The sequence below is a fragment of the Vespa velutina genome, chromosome 5 (assembly GCF_912470025.1).
Source record: "Vespa velutina chromosome 5, iVesVel2.1, whole genome shotgun sequence".
NCBI lineage: Eukaryota > Metazoa > Arthropoda > Insecta > Hymenoptera > Vespidae > Vespa > Vespa velutina.
Window position 1 is genome coordinate 8,350,567 of NC_062192.1, and position 25,863 is coordinate 8,376,429.

The following is a 25,863-nucleotide window of genomic DNA, read 5'->3' on the forward strand; positions in this document are numbered from 1 at the left end:
TCTTAATAGTAAAACTAGCCATAGCGTCTGGTACAACATATTTTACGTCTATCGGTGATCCAAAGAAAATGTCGCATTACATGATAACCGGTAGGCCTGTGTGGGAAGTTAAATATGCCGAACAACTTTGCAAGTATATAACACGTATAAAAATAACATAAATAATTTAACACGAAGTTATCAAAATTACTAAATTGATTATTAATCATATAATTAATTATATTATTTATAATTGATTATTAAATTGATTGATAATTCGTCTAGAGGTGGCGATATTTTAGTAGCACTTAGCACCTGGCAATGGATAAATCCAATCGACTACATCTATGAAACACTTCCTGATGGCTTACATGTTCTTGTTATAACTTGTTCTACCTTATGGTATACTTTGAAAAGTTCTTACAATGAAAAAGCGAACAATGAAAAAGGTATACTAAATCAATCACTTACATTATATCTATCCATATAAATGAAAAGTATAATAAAGAGAAAAAAGAAAATGAAAACAAAGAAAAAAGAAAGAAAAAAAATTGGATCCAACAAATTCACAGATAACTGGAATAATATGTTTTTGTTTGACGAATCACCATTAACAACGAATAATGACACTTCGGCGTTAACGAATATGTCGGACAACCTAATGTATCGAAGAAATATGAAAATGACCTACTATACTTGTTAGTAAAATTACATTATTAACACGAAATCCATGACAAAAATCAAACGACAAGATTCTTAATAGCAGTAGATAAATTTTGTCCTTTTTCTTTTTTTTCTTTTTTTTTCAGTACGACCAAAAATCTTAAAAGTAGCGAAAGCACATTTGAAAGACGCTTTGAAAAGTTATATATTAAGACCGGTTGTCCGTTCAGTCGAAATGGATGAACCGTTGAAATATCTGTCCGAAATGAGACAAGTCGTTATTGTATTTGTCAATGCAACCATCAATGAAATAAAAAATAAACAATTGATGAGATCAATCGACACAGCGTACAAACTCGTATGCAGGTATACTTTTCTTGGATTGTTTTTTGTTTAAAAGTATTATATCTGAGAAATCAAGATCGATTAAATATAACGCGACAAATTTGATGAAGGATAGTCAATGGGATGCAAGGATGTGTCAACAAAACGTCTCTCTTTGACAAAGACCTAATGTTTCTTTGCATTTTTGGTTTGCGAGGAGATAAACATGAACTTGAATCACAAATTGGCCTTAAATGTGGCTTCAGATTGCGAATTGCTTTGAAAGAGTTAACAAATATTACTGACGTCACTGTTGGCGTTACAACAGGGATGACATACTGTGGCGTTGTTGGTCACATACTAAGAAGAGAGTATACAGTTATTGGAATGGCGGTGAACAGAGCTGCTCGACTTATGATGGTTTACAAAAATAAAGTAAATTATTTGCTACATATAATATATAATAGAACGTTACCTTTCTCATTTTTATAAAATTTTGTTATTTTTCATTCTTCTTTCCTCCCCCCCCCCCTCCCAAAAAAAAACATTGAGTAGGTTATATGTGACAGAGAGAGTTTTCTTCATTCTCAATTAGAAGGTAGCCATTTCAAATTACAAGAGCCAAAATATTTGAAAGGAATTATAGACATTGGTCCAATTTACGAGTTCGAAGAACAAGTCAAGTAAAAATGATTTATTTAATTAATGTTTAACGTTCAATTTAATTTCGCAAGTAATCGATTGCAGAGATAAAACGTCGGAATTGATTTGGAGCAAATATCCTTTGCTAGGTCGAGCTAAAGAAATGAAAATTTTTCGAAACTTATTAGCAACTATGTTAGATTACACAGTCATGAAAAATCATTCAACAACTGAACCACAGTACAATACATTGATAATAAGGTATACGTTATGAAATAATTCTAATTCGAAAAAAGAAAATAAAGGATTTTGTAACTAACTACGAATATTTGGATATAGAGGTGAACCCAGAATAGGAAAAACGAGGATGTTAGACGAAATGGCATTAAACATACCAAATGGTATCCCATTAAATTACATTTCTCTTGTTTCAACAGACATGCAGGTTGTTGACCATGAAATTTTCTTTTGCGTTGATAATAAATCTTTGAAAAAAGAAAGAAAGAAAGAAAAAAAGAAATAAGAAAACACTTTTCCAGAACAGAAGCCGTACACCTTATTCCATCTAATATTCTCTTTACCCTTGAAATTCTCATCAACGTCAACTTCAAAGGATCGAGAAGACAAGTTGATGCGTTTATTAAACAATAAACTTTATCCTGAATATCTCTGTGTGTTGAATGAAGTCTTCAATGTTCGTTTCCCAATGACCGAAGAATACACAAATTTTAAGGAATTAGAAAAGCATAGGATACTTGAAAAACTTTTAATATATCTAACAAAAAAATGTTTTCAAAAACTCTGGATCATCATTATTGACGACATTGAATACGCCGACGAAGAGTCATTGAACTTTTTCGATATTCTTATCAACATCAATATGTTTTTGTTCGTCATTAGTGTTGGTCGAAAAGTTGATGCAGAATACAAATTGGCTAATACATTATTGAAAAAAGCACGAGTATGTAAATTTGCAAAAATCAATTATTTTTAATTAGAATCTGATATAACTTAACAGAAACATAGATATGGTTTGGTTCCTTTTTCTCTTTCTTTTTATTTTATTATAAAAGGTCATTGAACTGCAAGGTATCGATAAATGGTATCATGTTGGTATTGTGTGTCAAATACTCAATGTATTTGGTATATCTACAGAATTGGAAAAGCAAGTTAATTCTTTTTTAATGATATTCTCAGGAGTATAAAGTTCTATATATATTAGAATTATTTATTTAGATTTATTCAAGAACGAAGTTTAGGAAATCCAGGCTGGATTGAAAGTTATTTGGTGAGTCTCATGCAAAGTAATAATCTAGAAATCATAAATGTTACCAGAAAAGAAGCTGAGTCAATGGGATATGTTTTACCCGATTTAAAAATGTTAAAAAGGTAGTAAGTTAAAACATAATATCGAAAACAATTGAAAAATATAAATAATTGAATTTATTAATTTCCCTTTATTACAAATATATAATAGATTCATGTTGGATTCGACTATTTTAAAAAAAAGCAGTTTACCTCGCGAGGATAGATGGGAAATGTACAAGACAAGTTATATGGTTAGCACATTAGTCATTTTCTAAATGCATAAAAATTATTTACATAAATGCACCAACTTATCATATAAATTTATTTATTATTTATCTTTAGAATGATACAATGTTATCGATCAATAACACCATTCATCAAGATGAAATCGATTTGAATAGCGAACTGATAAGCGTAGCTTTTTCAAAAACACTAGAAAACTCATTAATCATGAATAGTAATATGCGAATAAACTTTGACGGTAAAAGGAAATTATTACTATCGTATACAAGGATACTAATATATAATTAGGATTCTTTTTCAGTACTTATTTTAAAAGTGTTCGATGCTTTAACGCCACTCGATCAATTATTACTTAAATGTGCTTCTATACTTGGCGTATTTGTTTGCCGAAAAATGTTGGAAAGTATAGCTGAAATGTCTAAGAAAGACACAGGTTTAAGTAAGATTGGATTACTATATATATATATATATTTAATTTAACAGTACGATAAATATATATACACATATTTATCGTATGTTTGTATGTGTATATATATATATAAATGTATATATATTTATTCGAATTCCCGGGGACATTAGCTATACGTAAACTTTTCGAAATTCGAATTTTCGAATGCGGAATGGGAGATTTTACTAAAAACATTGGTCCTATTATATACTACAGAAGAATGCGTAATCATATCGGTGATATAGGTATTCAATGTAGATGTATTGGCATCGTGATACCAGGTAGTTATTTAATTATTCTTAACAAATACTTTTTTTTTACATTTACTTTGAATCCGATTGCCATTTAGAGGAACTAGCCAATATGCCGAAATATGCATCATGCGGTCTCATACGTTTCAAGATAACGATATTTCAAGACACAACATATAGGTAAACAATCTGTTACGTCCAACCTAAATTTTTATATGTAACAACTTCGTATCTAAAAAATTTAATTCAATTTAAATCGTAACTAAAGTATCTAAAAAATAATTTTGATTAAAGATTACTCACGGAGGATCAAAAAATCGAGTTACACAAGAAGGCACTCAAATATTTAGAACGAAATACCAGACGTTGCAAATCATGTGGCGAAGGATATTTTTCAAAATTATTAGGTGAAAAATTCTTGGACGAAGTAGGAAAAATACCGATAGAATATCCATTGAATATAAGACAATTTAATGAAATAGGTTCAAAGTTATTCGACATACCCAAAATAAAAAGTAAAATAATGATTAAATAAATATATTTGATAATAAACATATATATGATGATTTATATGTTTTTAGATGTGTTAACCAGTAAAAATAGTCTACCTTATTTAAATATTTTAAGAAAATCAAAGAGAAAACTAATACGTACTTTTTCCAACATTGATTTCACTAATTGTGAATGTAATCTGATATTATTAACCGTTTATACACAAATGGTTGAGCATTGTCGTAGAATTGGTAAATTTTAACAAAGAAAAAAAATATATATATAAAATATTATAGAATAATAATTTATAGGATTATATTATAGGATAGGAAATATTGTATAAATATTACATGAAATTCAAATCGATTGATCAACGATTGTTTTTTTTTTTTTTTTAGGTGATAATGATAAGACTTTAATCGCTATATTGGAATTCGCTGAGATATGCATTGAAAATCAAAATGTTCCTCAAGCAAGGAAATTGTTGAACGAGGCTGAGACTACACTTCAACAGGTATATGTAAATCCTATCTCATTTAATCAGATATTTAAATATTAAAATAGAAAAAAAAATAAAAAAAAACAGCCAAATGTGATTTCTCTTCTACTCATCGTCAGATATTCGATCCAAACAAAAACGAGGTAATTACATTTCTTTATCTCACCGCAAAGATTCAAACCTTGCAAGGTAAATGTTATTTCGAATCTGGCTACACTTCAGAAGCCGAGAAAAGCTTGGACAAAGCGATGAATACTTTAGGCTACCATTTTCCACGAACGAAAATAATGATCAATTTGAAAACTATATTTCAATTAAACAAACTTAAATTATTATTATTATTCTGTTCAAGAAAACGTAAAAGTAATAACGACAAAAACAATTATGCTACGAAATATACAAATCAGTTGGCGTATTGCTTGGCTCAAATATTCGAAGTTTATAAGGTATAAAGTCTAATGATTATAGCGAGAAAAAAAGAGGGAAAGATGAACATGATTATGCATATGCCAAAGTGGGCCGAAAGTTTCTTTAAACTTTCCGAAGGATGATATTAAAATTCAATTGAGCTTTCTTTTACCGAGAAGTTTAATTAGGCTTGCTATTTTACAAGCTAGCCTCGTGGTTTTAGAATTTGGCAAAAAAAAACGAAAAAAAAAAAAGAAGAAAAAAAAATTAGCCTAAAAAATCTCGAAGAAGAAAAAAATAATTGATTTTTAGAATCGATTTTAAAATACTTTCGACCCGTTCAAAAACTTTCGGCATATCCTGTATTGCTTAATTTTAATTTCTTTTAATCTTAACCTAATCTTAATTTCTAAGATTAAAGGTATGAAAAAAGAGACTCGATTGGCAGCAATATGGGCATTAAACAAAGCACGTTCTACCAGCGATTTCTTGATACTATCCATATGTTACACCAACATGCTGACTATCGGCCACATGTATTGCACGAAGTAGTAAATACATACATATATGTACATGCATAAGTATGAAATTAAACGAAACTTTTGTCTAAATAACGAAATAATTTTTTAAAAAATAAAAATCATTTGTCAGTAACATCATTAAGTATTTGGAAAACGAGAGCATCGATTTGTGTAACGAAGAAGTTAGAATGATAGAGTATCAAGATCTCAAAATAATTATTGAACTTTATGCCGGTGTTTTTTTCTCACGTTGGCTAAGAGGACAAATTAACGAGGCCATCGACATCGGTTTCATCATTATCAGATTAGCAAAATCTATTAATTTAACAAATACCGAATGTATTGTTTTACCAAGACTCATTAATCTTCTGATGATCTCTTGTCGTTATTCCGAAATTGTCTCAATATTACGAGACTTAGGTGATCATTAACAGTTATATCGTTAACGTATTCTAATCTAATTATATCCTTTTTATTTTCTTTTTTCTTTTAACTTAATAATATTCCATACAGAATTTGTGTCGAAAAACCATATGGACAAGTCCGGTCGTACGTGGTATTACGCGACGTGTGCCGAAGTACAATTGGATATAGGATTGATAGTTCTTTCTTATCAAAATTGCGAACGTTATTATCTGAAAGAAGGTGAAAATCTGTTGAGCCTGCGAGATTCGGAAGCCGAAAGACGATATTTTATATCAATGTGGCTATGGTATATATATTATCTTACGTGTGTGCGTGCATGTGTGTTAATTTTATTATTAACCCTTTGGACTCAAACTTTTTCTTGGCTAAAAGTTCTAACAGGTCGAACTTTTTTTGGCTTCATCAGTTGTATGCATATTGTTGGTGCCTGGGAGGCACACATCGAGTATAATTGTCGAACTTTGGCAGCACTTGTGAAGATTATTTCGAGTGCAAAGTGTTAATAGTAATAATTTGAAAAAAAATATCTCTCTTTTATCTTTCTTTCAGGTGTATTAGAAACAAAGAATGGGCAGCATCTAAGGTATGGATAAAAAAAAAAGTTGAAAAAAAGAGTACCGATGAAGACCTAGTCGCAGCCACTATTACGGATTTGAAAGAACTCGAAGGAATGCTCATTTCTTACGGTTTGTACTCATATTCTTTTTTTTTTGCAATGCAAGGGGCGAGTAGGGGAAAGAAAAAAATCACCCTTCTTTAGCATGTGAATATGTTTTTTTTATCTTTACCCAGTACATTATGTGAACAATTATGACGCCAAAGCTATAAATATTATGACGAGTATCAAAGCTTCTTTAAAAAATATTAAAAAGATGGTGAAAATCGTGAAAATTGCGAGACCAAGGTAACAAGAAAAAAAAGACACATTTTTATAAATTAATTTAAAAGAAAGAAAAAAAATATCGATATACCTACACAAGTGTGCCTTCGATCTTATATAGGTACATATTAATAAAAGCTTACTATTATATGGTTCGGGGTTACAAAAAGATGGCTATAAAGATTTTACAAAAAGCTATAAAAATATCTTTCAAAATGGATAATAAAATGATATATGGATGGGCAATGCATTGTAAACAAGTTTGTTTTAATATATTTATAATTAATTCATGATTATTTAGATGATTACAAATTACCGTTAATATTACATGAATATTTGTATGTAGGCTTGGGAAGGAAAACTGCCATTGATAGAACGTGACTTGTGGCAACAACAATCGATGATCCCTTCGTCTTCAACTTGGAACGAAATTAATACGAACGAAACGAAAATTATCTTTTATACATTGCCAGTACCGACCTATTAAATCTTATATTTTGTTTTATTGAAATGATTATTTAATGATATAATATATTCTATTGTACATAAAAAGTAATTAAATCCATTTGATAAACACACGCACAACATACCAACGCCTTCTCAAATCAAACTGAGCGTATGTCAAGGTTACTATTTTACAAAATAATATTACGCGAAGAAAACAACGATCATTGGTTAAACTTATAAAATGGCAATGGGCGCCATTTTAAGATTAATTTTAAAAATAATACAAAAGCTTTAAATTGTAAATATATATTTCTTTTTATATAATATATCCATTGGAAATTGTATAATTATTTAATAAGTACTTTATTTCTCGGTTTTCTTGTTACTTTAAATTTTCTGCGTGTTTCCTCTAAGCAGTGCTATTAATTAAAATAAAAAAACAAAAGACTAACTTGTTTGATTTGGAAAACTTCAATAAATTCAGTAACATGTCCAGAAACAAATTATTTTAAATCTAAACAAAAATAAACCTTTTGATTGCAAAATTTCAATTTATCAAAAACCTACATCTTATCAACAAATATGTCGTAAGCATAAAATAATATATTTTGTATCATGGAAATCAAATTAAAACTACTGTTATTATTAGGTGTTTTCCGTGCTCTCCTCCAAGCTGTTATCCAGCATGTACACCAATATGTCCTACACCTTGCGTACGACCCTGTTATACATGTCCAATAAGGGTAAGATTTGATTTGACATATTTATATTCTAATTGTGTCAAATTTTATGGCAATATAAATATTAAATCTAAATTAATCTTCCTAGTTTTCTTTATAATTATTTTATTAATTATTATTTCTAGAATTTTATAATTAATAAATATTCACATATATATACACAGGTCTGTCCGCCTCCACCTTGTCCTACACCAGTAGTCTGTTGTCCACCTATGATACCTAGCTTTTCCTGCGGTCCTTGCAGTCCTTGTGGTCCTTATATTCCTTGCGTGCCAAAATGCTATCCTTGTGCTCCAGCACGAATTATATGCATACCTACTTGTCCACCTTGCAGTACTTGATTATTATCTTCCTAAATTGAAACTTATTATTTCTTCAAGATTTCACAAATACATATCATTTATATTTACTTTTCATTGCAGCAGTCAGAGTATACAGATGTTAATACAATTCTATTCAAAACAAAGTTTGGCCTAACATGCTTTCATATAAATGACTTTTTAAACTTTCAAAAATGAACAGCAGTTATATAAAAATAAAATACTGTACCCCATATTGTCAACTGTAGCAAATATCAACAAAAGATAATAATAGATAACGATACCAGTTTATTATTTATTTGTCTCATATATTGAAATAAAGGTTTAAGAACATGAATATACATTTCATTACTATACACTTCTATTATAATAAATTATCACCTTTGTGTAACATAATTTTATCACCATGGACGTTTAGGTGATTGTGTAGCATGTGTCAAAATCCAAGTTTTATAATCTTTCTTTTTAATTTGTGCTTGCTTGTGCTTTGGGAATTTTTTACACATTATATACCATCTTTCATTTCTTGCAACTTTATAACAATGTTCACAACGAAGCTGCAGTCGTCCTTTCATTTTCAAACCAGATACTAAATTAATTGTAGGTGAAACAAGTTGCAAAAGTGAAGATTTATTATTATTCGCCAATGTATATGGTATAGAATTTAAATACTGTTTTTCGCACATATGATGTATACTTCTTAAAAGTATGCCAGAATCTCTTCCAGATATTACATTTGAAAGTCTTGGCACTGTAATGGACTGCACCGCCTGACGTATAACTCCAGATTTGAGTATTGAAAAAGAGTTCATATTTTTGTAATCTAATACGATAAAAACAATTATATTAAGATTAGAACTATAAATATTTGTGAGATTAGAACTATAAATATTTGTGTAGAACTATAAATATTTATAAAATGAATACAAAAGAACTAACCTAACAAATAAATGTTTATATTTTAATTGATATTATTTAACTATAGACATTCAAAATATATATTTTTTTATAAAATTTCTAAAATTCAATGTTTTAGAAATATATATATATATAATTTAGATATAAAAAACGTTCACGAGTATGAAATACGTTCATTTGACCACATAAAACTAAAAAGCAATAGAGGACGTATCTATGTAGAGAACAGAGACATCTAATGTTTATTATTTGAACTAAGAGATTTGTAAACTATAAAACTCCTTTTGAAATGAAAGTTAATATATAATTAAAAATTAAAAGATCAAATAATAAAGTAATTTTGAAAACATTTTTCTAGTAAATCTTATATACTAAATAATAATTTTATGAATATCGATATTCATTTATTACTTCAGACGAAATAGATTCTTAATTGCATAAAATATGATTTTTAATTTACGGTAATTTCCAAAATAAGATATGTAATAGACATTTATTTGATAGGATCAATGTATTGATTTAAGATGATATCAAGCAATAAATTTTTTAGCCCATATCTTCAACAAATTGTACTAATATTGTAAGTATCAGTTCTCTCTGTTAGTTACATTTATATGTTTATAAAAATATTTATGATATGTGAAATTCATTATCATAGTTAAATAAATTAGTATATACATATATATCTACATAAATATATGAAGAAAATTTGATATTTGCATATGAAAAAAGGGAGAGAAAGATTCTAATAAGTTTTATTACATAACAGATTCAATAGTAACAGTTCTGAAATATATTTATTATAAAACTTGAAATATTTTGATTATTGTTAATATACACAAGAAATATTAAGATCAATGAATATATTTCATCAATAAAAATAATATAAAATAAAAGAATGATATATTCTTAATATTAAAAATAAATAAACATATTCCCATGTTAAATACTGATGCTAAATACTGCTAGTCTTTTAATATTTATTTTACTTAAACATTGTGCTATTATTACAGAAGCTGTGGTAAGCAAAATAGAGCAACTGAAATAAAAACACTAATATATTTAAAACCAGTATCTTTATCCGATTAACTAAAAAACCTTCAACTTTAATAACACGTATTAATAATTTTAACAATTTCATACTTATAGAACTTAACAATAATATCTATCTTGCCAATTAGCAAATAGTTATATATGTAATAATAATAATAATGTGAATTGAAAAAAATTAAATCCAGTATGAAAAACAATGAATATAAAAAAAATTATCGCACAATAAAAATAATTTTATTGCAAAATTCTCAAAAAAATCACAATACATAAATCCAAAGCACATAATCATCATAACGATGTAATGTAACGTAAGCATCATATTTGCACCTTGAATCGAAATTCTATATACGTTACTGTATCGTTTTTTCTTAAAATTAAATGCTATTAAAAAGAGTCATAAATTAAAAGATTATAAATAAAGCATTTTTAAACAATGAAAAAAAAAAAATCAGATTTCAAAAGATATATATATATATAAACTGTATATATATATATATACATATATAAGTATATCCTCGTTATAATAAAAATATTGAACGAGACGAATTTGACTGACGTGGTTGTTACGAGGAGACAACAACGTGAAAAAAGTAGTCCCACGATAACATAGAACTACTTCTATGAATTACCTCATTCTTACCTTTTCTCGCAATTTATAACTTTTGTAATGATATAAAAATGTTCGTATTTTTTTTTTCAGCACTATCAAAAATAATTGTAAGTTATATGTAAAAAATATATATGGGCGTACATATCGTTAGACATTTCGAGGAAGTACGTTGCCGCACTTCGGCAAACGGTCGAATTTTTTCTCGAAAGTTCAATAAAACAAGTTACCTTAAATTCTTCTACAGTTGAAAAACGTTGACAGTTACGAGATGTACATTTATTTATCAAAAACAAGACAAAATATAATAATTTAACGTTTCAAGGAATTTTTACAAACAGAGTACGCACTATTTATACGTCCATATGCAGCCGATAGTTCCATGTTTCGTGCGACCAACACGATTTTCGACCAATAGAATCGTTTTACGACATTGCCAAATTGTCTCTTCAAATTATATAGAAAACGTTTACAAAGAGTACAGTAATATATAAAATTTCGAAAAATGCTGAATGGAGGAGTAGATTTCTTTGGCACGATATTTGATCTAATTTTATATAGAACGTATTGACAAGAATATTATATCGTTATTATCATTATAACCTCTAACGAGAGAGTTATTGTACTTACATTACAACGATCTTTTAATCATATTTTAATCGTTTTCAATTCGTCTAACAGTCTATATCAATTAACGTAGTAAAGCATTATTGAATATTGATATAATTATTCAAAAGCATAAAAAAATCATTTGGATATCATAAAATTCAATATAATCAGAGAACGGTAAGGAACGTACAATATACAGAATTGACTGCTTCAACGTAATTACGTAAACTTGTTTATTTTTGTCTTATGTACGTTTAACATTTAATGCTACGTGTTATCATCGTGGAACAATGATAGAGAAAGATAATGAAAGCAATATCGATAGAGTAATAAATGAATAATAAAGAGAAAAGATGTGATTCAGCGCGGGGGAAGAAGGAACCTTTCGTGACGCCTTCGGTGTTGAGCTTATATGAGAGCCGGCAACACTGTATACGCTAAGACGCGGAACGTCGACCAATCAGAGAAAAGAACAGGGTCTAGGCGCGCAAGGTCGACTACGCAAAAGTCATTTGCTACGCGTTCGCCCAACACGTGCGAGCACAATTCTTCGCGCAGTGACCGTTGCGCGCGCGGCGTCCTCCCCTTCTAGCATTACTCCGCTCCACTCTCGTTCGACACGCACACGTCCATCGTCGGTGGCCCCGTATAGACGTCCTGTCGAGTTGAGAATCCGTTAATATCAAACCGATCGCCATGGCGGAAGAATATCTGTACGGTAAATATCGAAAGTCGAAGGAACGTGATCATCGTTCATCGTTTATTTCGTCCTATACACGGTTACTTTACGAGAGAAATATTAGTTATTCCATCGAGACGCCGGCTAAGAGCTTTCGGCCATTGTGATGAGGATCCCTATTGTCCGCGAAAACTACGAGGGAATAGCGCGCGTTTATCGTTGAAACTTTATTATATATTTCGAATATCTTATTTGATCTATATATTACGAATGATGTGCGAGGTTATACCAGACATCTATTGCATTCGAAATTCGTGAACATCGTGTACTATCGTGATTTTTTGTGTTTCTTTAGGAATCGTCCTTGAGGGAGCAAACTCAACCGAGGTATGGGATCCCGAGCACAAGAACGACGATGCAGATGGTACGAACCAGCATGGTTATGGAGCTGATCAGAAGCTCATCATCAAAATGGTAAGTCTTCGAGAATTTCGGAGATATAAAAGAAGGCGATACGCTTTCTCCCTCTCTCTTTTTCTCTCTATCTATCTCTCTCTCTCTTTCTCTCTCTCTCTCTCTTTCTTTCTTTCTCTTCATCTCTCTCTCTTTCTCTTTCTCTATCTGTATGTGTGTGTAACGCTCGTGCGTCGTGACTCTACACGTACACACACGCTATACGTATTTTCACACGCCGATTCGTCGTCCTTGTCGATTATACGATATATTTTTTTTTGGCTTTGTTCTAAACTCAAAGGTGGTATTCATCCTAATTATAAATCGACGCATTTGAGCTCTTTCATATTTTATGGATATCTTATATATCGTGTGCACGAAATGTTTTCTTTCTCGATTGCTATAATTACGTATGATTTTTACAAGCCAATTACGTTTGTCTCTTACGCGTGTCGTCACGTTTCTCGAACGAGAGAAGAACGTTGCCAATATATTCGGCGTCTTTCGTTATACCTATTTTTTTTTCTTTTCTTTCTTTTTTCTTCTTTTTTGCCAGAGCGCGCTAGAAGCCTCCTGCAACGTTTTACGCGCGAATCTTCAATACATTAAAGAACCATAGATGATGGAACAGAGAATGGGAAAGAAAAATTTTTAGCTTACGAATTCTATGCCTTTTTGATATATACGGTTCAAGAGGTTTTACGTACATCTATCTCGAAATTTTTATCATTATGTTGATGGATTGTATATTTCAATCTGTATGATGATTCATCGAGCATTTATAGATGTTCGAATTTCATATTAATCGTAAGAGATCAGAGACAACGAAAAGTCCCTATCTTTCGCGGTTAAAACCGCAATGCGTGCCTATGATCGTTCATAACCTATACTACAGCGCTTCGATAGTTTATTTTGTTTCGAGTCTCGATAAAATTTCTTATCGTTATACGATAGAATAATTTGTTTTTCTTTCTTTCTTTTTTTTATTTTATTTTTTTATTTTTTTTATTTTTTTTTTACTTTTTCTACATTCGACGATTACTCTGGTGGACGAACTTACTTTTTTTTTTTTTTTTTTATATATTGAATTTTATTGCATGAATGTTTAATGCTTGGCGCCATTTTTCCTTACAATGGCTTCGCCCTTCCCCCACCTCGGTCCGACAGGATCCTATTATACCGAAAGGGAGATTATAACGGAAATTTCGGTATGCAGGTAGAAATAGGGTTGAGATACAGTAGATGTATTTGTTTAAATTGAATTGAAACTACAATGAGTTCTTGGCAGATGGTCTTATTTTATATCGTATTTTAAAAAGAAAAAGAAACATTAAGCAAATTTTTAATATATAATTATTATGTTATTGGTTAATTAAGAGTTATATATATTATTAAATATTACATGACAATATTTGCTTATATACGTTTTAGGCACTTTTAGGGCCAGAAGCAAAGCCTGGAGAACTCAATGTACTACAGGTCGAAGCGACGGGACTTAAAGGACCTATGAAAACCCCTATCGCTCTTTTAGAGATGGGAAAGACAGCGCAAATTATTCTTGATCTTAGTTTTCCTGACCCACCAGTTACGTTTACCTTGGTTAAGGGTAGCGGGCCTGTTCACATAGTAGGACACAATCTTCTTGGTAAGAAATAAGCAAAAAAATATTTATTTTACATATGAAGTTTATTCAGAAGTGCGACATGTATGATTTAGACGCCTTCTATCCGTAGAAGCATCTATAATTTACCATTTATCGATATAGCACTGTAGTTCTTTCAAAAAATTTTTATTTGGATAATTTAATTCAATTTGAAACAATTATAATTATAATATATATAGTGATATATTTATTTTATTTGAAATTATATTTTGTTTGTAGGAACACACATGGAAGAATTTGATGATATGGATGAAGAGTTAGAAGATGAAAATATTGATGATGATGATGATGAAAAGGTATGAGAAAATAATTTAATTTTCAAAATATTAATTTTATAGATTATATGATGCATGCGAAATTAAACACTCGTCTGAAAACTTAGTCTATATGAATTAGGATCTTTGAATTATTAATGAAAGAATAAACGATAAAGAAAATTCAAATTGTTTAAAAATATTAAACGCACATACAAGATATGGGTTTATGTTATCCGTCATGAGCATTATGCACTTATTTCTCTTCCAAATCGTACATTTGTTCTGCTTTTTTTATGTAGCAATGAAAACAGCAATGTCTTATAATATTATAAATACATTCATTAGGAATGCAATTTCAGGCACCTCAAAAGAAAAGAAAACATTCTGCAGAGGGTAGAAAAAATGGCACCAAACGTGCCAAGATGGACGAAGCAGTAGACAAGTAAAAAAAAGAATAAAACATTTTAAAAGGGACTAAAATGTTTTAGTCCCTTATAAACAGAACTTCCATTAAAAGTATTTTTCAACTGTAAAGTGTATTACTTTAAAAGTATAAAAACTTCTTTGATGAAATCTTAGAAAGGAGAGGGTTGCTTAAGAAGTTACAAACCTGGATGTACCTTTTGCGCTTGTGTTTTCATTCCTATATATCTGTTGTTTTATTTTTTGTATAATAAACTATCCAATTTTAAAACAATTGCTTTTATTCACTCTTCATATATCCTTATTTACCGATCAAGCGATAAAGGTTAGTTTCAGCGAACGTTTTTGCAGGTGGAAACTGTTTCATAAATTGAAATGGGAAAAAGGATGAAATAAGTGCTAAATGCTCATATTATATATACTGGTGATATTTGAAGATGATATTTTAGATAAAAAGTTGTTTCATTACTAATTATTTCTTTGGAAGGTATAACTATTAGTAAAATAATGTACATATTATGTTCGAGGTTAATTTGGCATTTAGCCTTAATTAAGATTATAGAAAATTCAGATGAACTTAGATTTTTGTTTCTTTATAATGCAGGATCCTGATGATGAAGAGGAAGAAGAAGATGAACCTAAGAAGAAGAATGCCAAATTAACAACTGCAGCCAAATACAAAAATCAGGCTAACAAGAACAAGAAAAAATAAGCATGAGCCTTAACATAATGGAAACACAAAAACTCTTAAGTTAGGCTATTATGCGTAAGTCCATCAATTATCATCCGCATTTATGCGAATTTAGTATCGTTTCATTAGATTATCAGACGACACGTGTTGCGTTCCACGTTTCTAAAACACAACTGGACCAATAAAGTACAATAAGATAACAGTGTATCATGTATTCACAGAATGGTATCACGTTTTACTAGTCCACTTGTAATGAGCCATACACGGATTTAATTTAGCAGTGTAGTATTACCACTTAAGTAATCAATTTTCTTTGATTTTATATATATATATATGTATATATGTATGTATATATATATATATATGCATGTATGTATGTATGTATGTATGTATGTATGTATGTATGTATATGTATATGTATATATATTTTTTTAATTTTCATTTTTTGCTTCAATAGCAAATACGTAGTTTCTCTGCTTGCCTTAAAGAAATATCCCTTATGCTAAATTGTATTAACTATATATGTATAATATATGGAGAAAAAAAATTGTTAATCAGAAATTATTTTTTTGACAAAATTTTATGAGATTTGAACTGCTAAGGGAGATCTTTTGAGACAAGTGGCTAGAAGCAATCCTTTTACTTATCTCGTTTCTAACGACGTTGAACCTACATAGATGCGTTTAATGTTCTTTCCTTATTTGATACATGTAAACTATAAAAAAAAAAAATTGTTATTTGAATCCGGAGGTTTTAATGACTGAACTTTGTACGATATCATAGAGAGAGAAAAAAAAGAAAGAGAGAGTGAGAGTTAATTAAAAATTATGCGGTCGTTCTTGGTCCAGTTGTTGTTCGTTAAACTTGTGGAAAGCACAGACGAACTTGCAGTGAAAGAGACGTACTTGTATTTACTTTCTGTCTTCTCTGATACCGTGTTCACATAAATACACTTCCAACGATGCAACAAAAAATATATTATCTTATTGTAGCCATGTAACACGATTCAGAAATAGTATGTCTTTTTAAGAAATTGCAAAGCTACTCTATCAGCCAGTGTAATTTATTATTTTCGTGTGTACAAGATGGGGGAGAAAAGGAGAAAGTTAGTCAAGAAGAAAAACCCTTATACCGCAGTGTCATTAATAATTGTTAAAAAGAAAGAAAGAAAAGAAAAAAGATAAATAACATCAGAATATTAAAAAAGGGAAAAAGCATATTCACGCGTCACCTCGATATTCATTCCATTTGATGAAAGATAATAGAAGAGGGAGTTACAGGTGTACTACACAGTGTGATGCTCTTACATCAGTATCATATGCAGAAGAAGTATATGTGAAGGGTGTTTGAAATGCCCATGCGATTGATAGTAGTCTGTACACCTATTTTGTACATATACGATACACAATAAAAAATTTCACAACTTTTAATCAGTATTGCATGAGTAAAATTCATTCGAGTATACCTCCCCAGCAGTGAGAGTGTATGCTACTTTATATAAGGGAGCTTATTATCTAACGAACTTTTTTCTTTATATATATATAATATATATATAGAAAAAATAAAAAAGAAAGAAATCAAATATAAAATATAAAACGCGTTAATTAGCCTTCTTTTTGTATTTGTGATTGACCTGATAACGTGTGTTTTTAATTGCGATAATTATGAAAAGCGGTGTTTGACGAAAAGAGCAGTTTCTGTAAAAAAAAAAAAAAAAAAAAAAATCAGTGTATTACAGATGAAATAAACATTTTTCTAAAATATATGTAGAAACCATCACCACAGTAATAATTTTTACGTTTGTTACTCATATACTTTTAAGTAATCGTAAATTAACAGTTTTTTTTTTATACGTAATATGTATTTCAGTATATGTATTGCAGTATGTATGCTTCGCTCGAGTGTCAATTTTTTGTCATATTGAGAATGTCACCTTTGATGATTGTAACCTTTTTTTGAGATGTTTCAATTTATCTTCCCTTTTTATGTAAGAAGTGAAATGAATCTAGATCATTTAATTAATCCGCATTCAAGATCATTTTGAAATTTTAAAAAAGTGAACATCTTCGAGAAGGAGTTCTGAATAAGTTTTGCCATTTAAATTGATAGATATTATATGCAGAGTTCTCAATTAAATGGAACTTCTGGGTCTGACGTTACAGGCAATCGAATTTCTTCAGAAAAATCAGAATGTAATGCAACTGAAAAAGAATCGAAGTCACTTCGTAGACAAGTGAGTTGCAGTTTGTTATCAATCAAAGATAGTAAACAAATTATATATTGTTGTAACCTAAGTCCTTCTAAAGTGTTTAGTTGCATATTTATTTATAATTGATCGTATCTATAAATTGTATTTATAATTGAACTGCTGTCATATATTTTTCATTTTGAGATATTTTTTGACATGTTACGATATAAATTATTTGAAAATTACTTTCTAGAACAAGAAACAGAAAAAAATCAGTATATTTGTACTTGGAAAATTGATTCTTTTAAATAATTTAAACAATTTTTAGATAGCGTATGACAAAGTGTAAATCATTTAATATTTTAAGTGACTTACAATTATATTATTTTCATAATTATCAGCTCGTATGTATGTAAAAAAAGAGATAGAAAATAAGTAAAACTTAAAGTTTCATTTAAAGGTAGCAAATTTAACAGAGACCATCGCCGATCTACAAAACAACATTTACACAAAAGATATTCAATTGGAGAACATGCGTAAGGACGGAGAAAGATTGTCAACTGAATTAAAGAAACAACAGAGATGTAATAGAAATCTTAAACGTAAGGATTATATATAAATATATAAAGTTTATACGTACAGTTATGTACACATATAAGATTTAAAATAAAAACATTGAATATCATTTTAGAACAGCTGGATGATGAGAGATATTTTTATCAGAGAGAGAAGGATCATTTTTGCGAAGAGATTCAACGTCATAAAAACAAATGTACAAACAATGGATTGAAGTTACAAGAGCAACGATGGAAAGAATTGAAGGATGTAAGAGACTCATTGGATGAGGAAAATAAACAATTGCGCGAAGAGTTAGCTGAGAAGAGTGAGATCACATATAATTTGTGTATTAAATTTCTACGTATGAAGCATGCAAAGGACACGCTTAGACACAAGTTTGATCAGTTGCACCGGGAACATTTAAGAGTAATGGAAGAAATGATGGAGAAGCTCGACGAAGCTAGGGAAGAACTCAATGTGATTATATCGGAGAAGTTTCAAGAACCATTGCCAGTTAACAAGGCTAAATTCTTGCAAGTAAATCGTTTGATATCAGAAAATTATTTAGCTTAATAAAAAAAGATTTGAAATGGATTTAAAGGAAATGATTTCTTAGGTCGTACAAAGAAATACTCGATTAGTTTATGAGAATGCGACTTTGAGAGTACAGATTCAGCATCTTACGCAAAGTTTAAATAAATTGAAGAACTATACGGAGAAGCCTAAAGCAATTAAAGTTGATGCACGCATTATAGCGAAACTTGCTACTCAAAGTCGTAGAAGGCAAGATTCGGAAATAATTCGAAAATGTGTTGCAACGTAAGAATGAAATTTTATATTCTTGTTATAAATTAATTTAATCATTTGATCTATTAATATATATAGATATGTAAATATTTTAGATCTTGCGTTACCCAACCAGTAAATATATCGGCCAGCAATTCGAGTACAAATAACAGCAAATCGGCTGATAAAACAACAAATGGAAAACCAGCCTCAAAGATTCAAGCTAAAGCTTGGGATAAATATAAGTTTGTAACCGTAAAGGAAGATTCTCAAGAAACAAGTTCGATTAAATCTAAAGTTGGATGTATAAAAGAGAACAAAGAAAAAGAAATGGATCAAAATAATTCCACTTCTACGACTAGTACAGATAGTACAACCGAACATTTACAAAAATATATTGAAGTACGTGACGTGTGTACGAACACGTGACAGGAGAAGTGAAAAGTAGTTTTTAAAATCGATTATATGTTAGTGAGTCATGCTCGCTATTTCAAAAGGAACACCCATGTTAATAAAATTTCCATAACATTTGACGTAAATATTCCTTAAAAAAAAAAAAAAAAAAAAAAAAAAAAAAAAGAAAGAAAAAAGAAAAAAAAGAAGAAATAAAAAAGGTACAGTGAAAATATTGACAAATGTACGTTTAAATACGTTATAGAAATCCTTGTTTTTTTGTTAATTATAATAATGCTTGAAGAAATGAAAATAAGAAAGTTGGAAATAATTCATTTAATCTAAAGGAATGAGAATATATTTACAAACGATTATTTTTATTATCTTTTTAAATCCTTACTAATTTATTAATTTAATAAAATATAGATTAAAATGCACAAAATATGTGAATCCTCTTATTTTGTTTCTGTATGCTCGTATGATATATAATATCTAAAGATTTTTAGATTTGAAATTTTACCATATAAAAATGAAAGAAGAAAAAAAAAAAGAAAAGAAAAAAAATTAGCTAAAAACTTTTCGTAAAAGATTAATTGATTTTAATAAAATGATCTAGAAACTTTTGACCGGCTTTTTATTTTAATTCGTGTCGTAATATGTCGGCCGTTTTGTTTCTTTGCGATGTTTTCTTTCGTATAATGTCGAGAGAGAAAGTGACAAAGACAGAGAAAGAGAGAGAGAGACTAATAACAAGCAACGTTTGATTTGTTTCAGATTAGATACCGATTGGTGAAAACATCAACTAAGTGACTTACCTACAATCAGTCTTTGTCGGAACGTTTACCGTGGTATGTCGGTAAGGAAGATTAGCGCGAGTCAATGGTAAATATTTCAAACAAATTTCAACAGATAAATAATATGTATAAAATATAATACATATCTTTATAACATTAAAAAAAAAAGAATTTTATATTCAATAAAAAATGATTTATGATTTCGTAATATCATTCGATCGAAATTATAAGATATAAATATCAACGAATTTAACGACAATATTTTTTCGCAAATATTTACAAATATATTTTCGACAATGAAAATCATTAAATTCATCAAGATACTATGCTATATTTAAAAGGTATCATTTTTTTGCCGTATTCGAAAGCTGCGCCACTGCGCACAATATCAAGAAAAAATAATAAGAGTTCATCTTTCGTTGGTTTGACGAATAATAAGATGACGGGATAGTTCTTTGACATAGACTAAATTAAGACATTATTACTCGTTTACCTAATAAATTATTGGGATGTACGGATCCTATCTGTACGACAAGAGGACACACACAAAGAGAGAGAGAGAGAGAGAGAGAGAGAGAGAGAGAGGCCTTTCACGTGTGGTTTCGTTTACGGTAGCTCCTAATGTCCCTCGTATTCGAATCCGCAAAAGGCAAAAGGAACCGTACCAAGGAATCACTGTATCCTCGTCGACTCATAAACGTCATTACGAGGGACAGCCGTGATTACGTTAGAACGACGTTCTGCTTGAGAAAGATAGAGAGAAAGATAGATAGAGAGAGAGAGAGAGAGAGAGAGAGAGAAAGAGAGAGAGAATGAGAGAATGAGAGAGAAAGAGTGGAAGGCCCAGAGAAGAAGACTTGCTCTCTTTCTCTTTCTCTCTGTCATTCTTACGTCGTGCCAAGCCGGTTCGAGACGAAGCCGGGTTTTAACGATCGGTCATTAAGTCGCGAAGAAAATTGAGACGTCCACCTCTCTCGGTGAGCTCATACCCAATTGAGTAGCGGCCTTAATACCCCTTATGTATTATCCGACAGAAGAGAGAGAAGCACCTTGTTAAACGGATCTCGTCGTCTCTCGCCTTTGCACTTGCAGTTTTTTCTTCTTTTCTTTTTTCCTTCTTTTATTTTTTTTTCTCTCCCTTTTCTTTTCCGTTTTTTCTCTTACCGTACCCACTCTCCCCCTCCCCCCTCCCTTTCCTCTCCAGCCCCTACTCCGTAGGAATTTCGTCGGTTTGACAATTTTCATTTTTTTTCTTCTTTTCCTTTTTCTTTTTTTATGATTAAATCGAAATTAACACTTTGTCAATGATGATTTTTTATTATGCGTAAAGAATATGTTCGAGAAGATCGTAAAAATTCGATTTCAATATATATTTATTTATAATGAAATTTGTATTAAAAATTATTTGTGAATTTATTAGGACAAATGGAACAATCGTAGATATTCTAGAAAACAGAAGAAAAAAGATGGAAGAGAAATGAAAAAGGAGTCTCTACGATAACTTTTTTTTTTTAGCATTACAAATGATCTTTCTCGGCAATTAAATCAAAATTAGCGCTTGTTAGCGGTGATTTTTATTACACCTAAAAAAAAAAAAAAAATACGTTCGTAGAGATCGTAAAAATTTAATTTCAATATATATCTATCACGAAATTCGCATTAAAAATTATTTGCCAACTTATTCGTTCAAATGGTAGACATTTTAGAAAAAAAGCAGAAGGAAGAGGAAGAAGAAGAAAGGAATTCCTCATCTCTCATTTTCGCACTTACCGTTTTTGTATCATAGAAATTTCGTCTCTATGATAACTTTTTTTTTCTTTTTTCTTTCTTTTTTTTATTAGTATTACATTGAATCTTTCCTTTTGTATAATTAAATCAAAACTTATATTTATTCTCATTTATTAATAATGATTTTTTATTATATCTAAAAAAGAAAAAAATATGTTCGAAGGGATCGTAAAAATTCTATTTCAATATACATATATATAATGAAATTTGCATTAAAAATTATTACGAATATTTTCTTGGGAACTTTACATTATAACGGACGTTTAAGAAATAAGTTAAAAGGAAAGAAGATGGAGAAATAATGAGAAAGGAGAAACTTCAGTCGAAACTCCTTTTTCATTATTTTATATCTAATGATAAGATAACATTGCTCGTTCTTGTTTTAATAAGATTATATTCTTTTTGTCCTTTGACATCCGTTTAAGGCCGTTTAATGTCCGTTCGCACGTCACGTGGCATATTATCGTGCCTCTATCGGGCCCGAACCGTAATGGGCCTTTCGGAGCGGATCCTTGAGTATTAGCACGCCTATTGGTTATCGACCATCGGACGTCATGCGCAGCGTGAAACCAACATAAATATAGCGTTCTCCTCGACTCGAATGGGCCCGACAGAAAGAAAGAGAGATAGAAATAGAAAGAGAGAGAGAGAGAGAGAGAGGAGAGAGAGAGAAGAGAGAGAGAGAGAGAGAGAGAGAGAGAGAGAGAGAGAGATAAGCTTGCGTCCGTTCCGCGTGTACACCTTAGCATTATATGTATATATATGAATCTATATTGTATGTCTATCTATCTATCTATCTATCTATATATATATATATATATATATATATATATATATATATATATATGTGCATCGTATATGTAAGTAGATATGTACGTAAGTAGGTACGATTTCAGTGCTAACAAGTGGACACCGAACGCGTATCGAAACGCTTATGTCGTCCATTGTCGAAGATTACATCGTAATTTCTCTCCATTGTTTTGCTCTCTCGCTCCCTCGAATTCGCCATTCGTAGAGATATACTTAAGAAAATCTATTCGTGGATATATATATATATATATATATATATATATATATAATACATGGGTACTAATCGTAAGTCATTGTGGACATAGAAAGTAACTGTACTGAATGTTAAATACATTTATTTATTTTATTATGCAATATTCATGTAGGATTATCGGATATTTCTTACTTTTTTTTCTTTTTTTACGATTGTTGTACAAATTTTTCTTTATTGCATCGTTTATGGATATATATATATTTTTTTTATTAAGTTATATATCGTAATGATACTTAAATATTTTAGTACCATTAATATGTTTGTTATTAATTATTAATTAAATTATTTTTTGTCGTATCGTTTTTTTTTTAAAGCGATATATGCTTCCAATACTTTAGCTATTAAGTATTATGTGTTATTAATGATTAATTAAATTGTTTATTGCATCGTTTATTTTTTATTTATTTATTTTTTTACTAAGTACTATATATTAATAAAAAATAAAAGTATAAAGTAAAATAATAGTTTAATAGAAGAATATAAGTAATTCAATTTTGTGAAAAATCGACCGAAAGTCTTTCATATTCAATAAAAGGAAGTAATTATTATTCAATACAACCCCTTATATACATAATCCAATTTTTATTTGCGTCTATGAAAAAAAAATTATGTAACATGAAAATCATAATATTACCTGTACTATCATAATCATAATATACCAATTATAACATACATAAAAAGAGATCTGAATATAAAGTAATAATTCATTTTATCTACATAATATGTAGATATAATATATATATTATATATGTACACAAGTGCGCATGATTTTTAAAGTTACGTGAGGTTTTATATAAATAATTAAAATAAATAATAAAAAATAAGAAGAAGAAAAAGAAGAGAATCTAACGAAAAAGATTTTTGAATAAACAAACAATAAAAAGTAGTAAGTGTTCAATGACTTATTATCGTATAAGTATTATACATACATACATATATATGTACGTACATGTATATATTTTTCTCGCATTTTTTCTCTCTCTCTTCTTTCTTTTCTTTTCTTTTTTTTTTCTCTCTTGAATCTTTTTTCTTTTTCTTTTTCGTCTTGCTCGCATAGCCAGCGAATGTACATGAATCAATATGTCCGGTACTGCTCTCCGCAGTGAGTTATCGCCAGATGCTAACGTTTCCCTTCCATAAAGGAATAATATCTGACGCTTTATTTCGACCTCGGCCATAGCTGTGGCCAGTGGTAATAGTAGTAGTAGTAGTGCTAGTAATAGTATAGTAATAGTGGTAGTATTAGTAATAGTAATAGTAGTTGTAGTAGTAGTAGTATAGTAGTAGTAGTGTAGTAGTAGTAGTAGTAGTAGTAGTAGTAATAGTAGTGGTAGTAGTAGTAGTAGTAGTAGTAATAGTAGTGGTAGTAGTAGTACTCCTCTCTAGTAGACGAGGCCGCTTTAGATCGAAACGGTCGATACATCGTGAGCTTCCACGGTAAATAAATTTTCTCTTATACGAATGTTCTATATAATGGTAGTAGTAGATGTATACGTAGGTACGTACGTATGTACGTAGATAGTTCGTTCTTCGTTGTTTATCGTTGACGTCGGTTTATCGGTGTATTTCTCTTTTTTGATATTCATCATACATTTCTGAACCTTTTTTCTTATCTTCAATTTCGATATACTATATCGATATACTATATGTGTATGTATATATATATATATATTTATATATATACACATACATACATACATATATATATATATAGTAATTGTATGTAGGTTTAATATGAATATGTAAATAGAAAGATTTGTTTTAATATAGAAAAAAAGAAATTATTTATATATTAGGGAGACCGGAAAGTAATGTCGCTTTTTTAAATTAAATTCAAACGAATAAATTTTTAACAAGTTTTTATTTTTAATCACAATCAAATATCGATATGCGCAGAAACGACATTACTTTCCGGTCCCCCTAATATATATATATATATATATATATATATATATATATGTATATATATAAACATAGAATATATAGAAGGACAAATATAATTACTTTTTTATGAAGTTGAAAACAAATCGTATTCTATTTAAATATTACAAATCGACATAACAAAAAGTATGTACTTACGTATGTGTAGTTAGACATTATGCGAGTTCTGTTCTACAATATGTAAGATTTCTTTTTCTGATAAATAAAAAGTCGATCTGCGAATGTCGAATGCATTTTCCGTCATCGTCGTAATTGAAGAAAAAAAAAAGAAAAAAAAAAAAAAAAGAAAAAGAAAAAAAACGTAACGCTGTACCGACGTGGAATTTGTTTTATAAAACGCGATTACGCGCTAACCTGCCTACCGTGACTCGTCGAATAGAGCGATTTCGCGAATAGTTTAACTACACG

The 25,863-nt window shown here is 29.6% G+C and overlaps 3 protein-coding genes across 4 annotated transcripts in view; all 3 read left to right on the plus strand.

Moving 5' to 3' along the window:
• The window catches only part of LOC124949432 (adenylate cyclase type 10-like), a 9,653-nt gene extending 1,434 nt beyond the window's left edge, over window positions 1–8,219 (plus strand). Inside the window, 23 exon segments of the mRNA XM_047494433.1 lie at window positions 10–133; window positions 265–457; window positions 749–1,008; window positions 1,098–1,401; window positions 1,522–1,649; window positions 1,714–1,869; window positions 1,948–2,053; window positions 2,153–2,596; window positions 2,682–2,773; window positions 2,845–2,997; window positions 3,086–3,167; window positions 3,259–3,397; window positions 3,461–3,636; window positions 3,959–4,038; window positions 4,153–4,601; window positions 4,749–4,864; window positions 5,582–5,808; window positions 5,909–6,206; window positions 6,258–6,490; window positions 6,754–6,890; window positions 6,997–7,108; window positions 7,206–7,344; window positions 7,431–8,219. Of these exon segments, the coding sequence (XP_047350389.1) occupies window positions 10–133; window positions 265–457; window positions 749–1,008; window positions 1,098–1,401; window positions 1,522–1,649; window positions 1,714–1,869; window positions 1,948–2,053; window positions 2,153–2,596; window positions 2,682–2,773; window positions 2,845–2,997; window positions 3,086–3,167; window positions 3,259–3,397; window positions 3,461–3,636; window positions 3,959–4,038; window positions 4,153–4,601; window positions 4,749–4,864; window positions 5,582–5,808; window positions 5,909–6,206; window positions 6,258–6,490; window positions 6,754–6,890; window positions 6,997–7,108; window positions 7,206–7,344; window positions 7,431–7,571 (4,289 nt within the window). The 3' untranslated portion in view covers window positions 7,572–8,219.
• A 4,071-nt stretch (window positions 8,220–12,290) lies between these two features.
• Window positions 12,291–17,380, plus strand: LOC124949323 (nucleoplasmin-like protein). Of its 2 annotated transcripts, none has more exons than XM_047494203.1 (5): window positions 12,291–12,496; window positions 12,813–12,931; window positions 14,342–14,555; window positions 14,793–14,869; window positions 15,190–15,955. In XM_047494203.1, exons 1-5 carry the CDS (start codon window positions 12,475–12,477, stop codon window positions 15,274–15,276), a joined length of 519 nt encoding a protein of 172 aa, XP_047350159.1. In that variant the 5' UTR covers window positions 12,291–12,474; the 3' UTR covers window positions 15,277–15,955. The 2 variants fall into 2 exon arrangements, with proteins under 2 accessions (XP_047350159.1, XP_047350158.1); XM_047494202.1 differs by having other exon boundaries at window positions 12,293–12,496; window positions 15,858–17,380.
• Window positions 17,381–18,060: 680 nt separating this feature from the next.
• Window positions 18,061–20,216, plus strand: LOC124949433. The gene is made up of 5 exons (XM_047494434.1): window positions 18,061–18,177; window positions 18,581–18,734; window positions 18,824–19,227; window positions 19,307–19,509; window positions 19,593–20,216. Exons 1-5 carry the CDS (start codon window positions 18,061–18,063, stop codon window positions 19,903–19,905), a joined length of 1,191 nt encoding a protein of 396 aa, XP_047350390.1. The 3' UTR covers window positions 19,906–20,216.
• The last annotated feature ends 5,647 nt before the right edge of the window (window positions 20,217–25,863 follow it).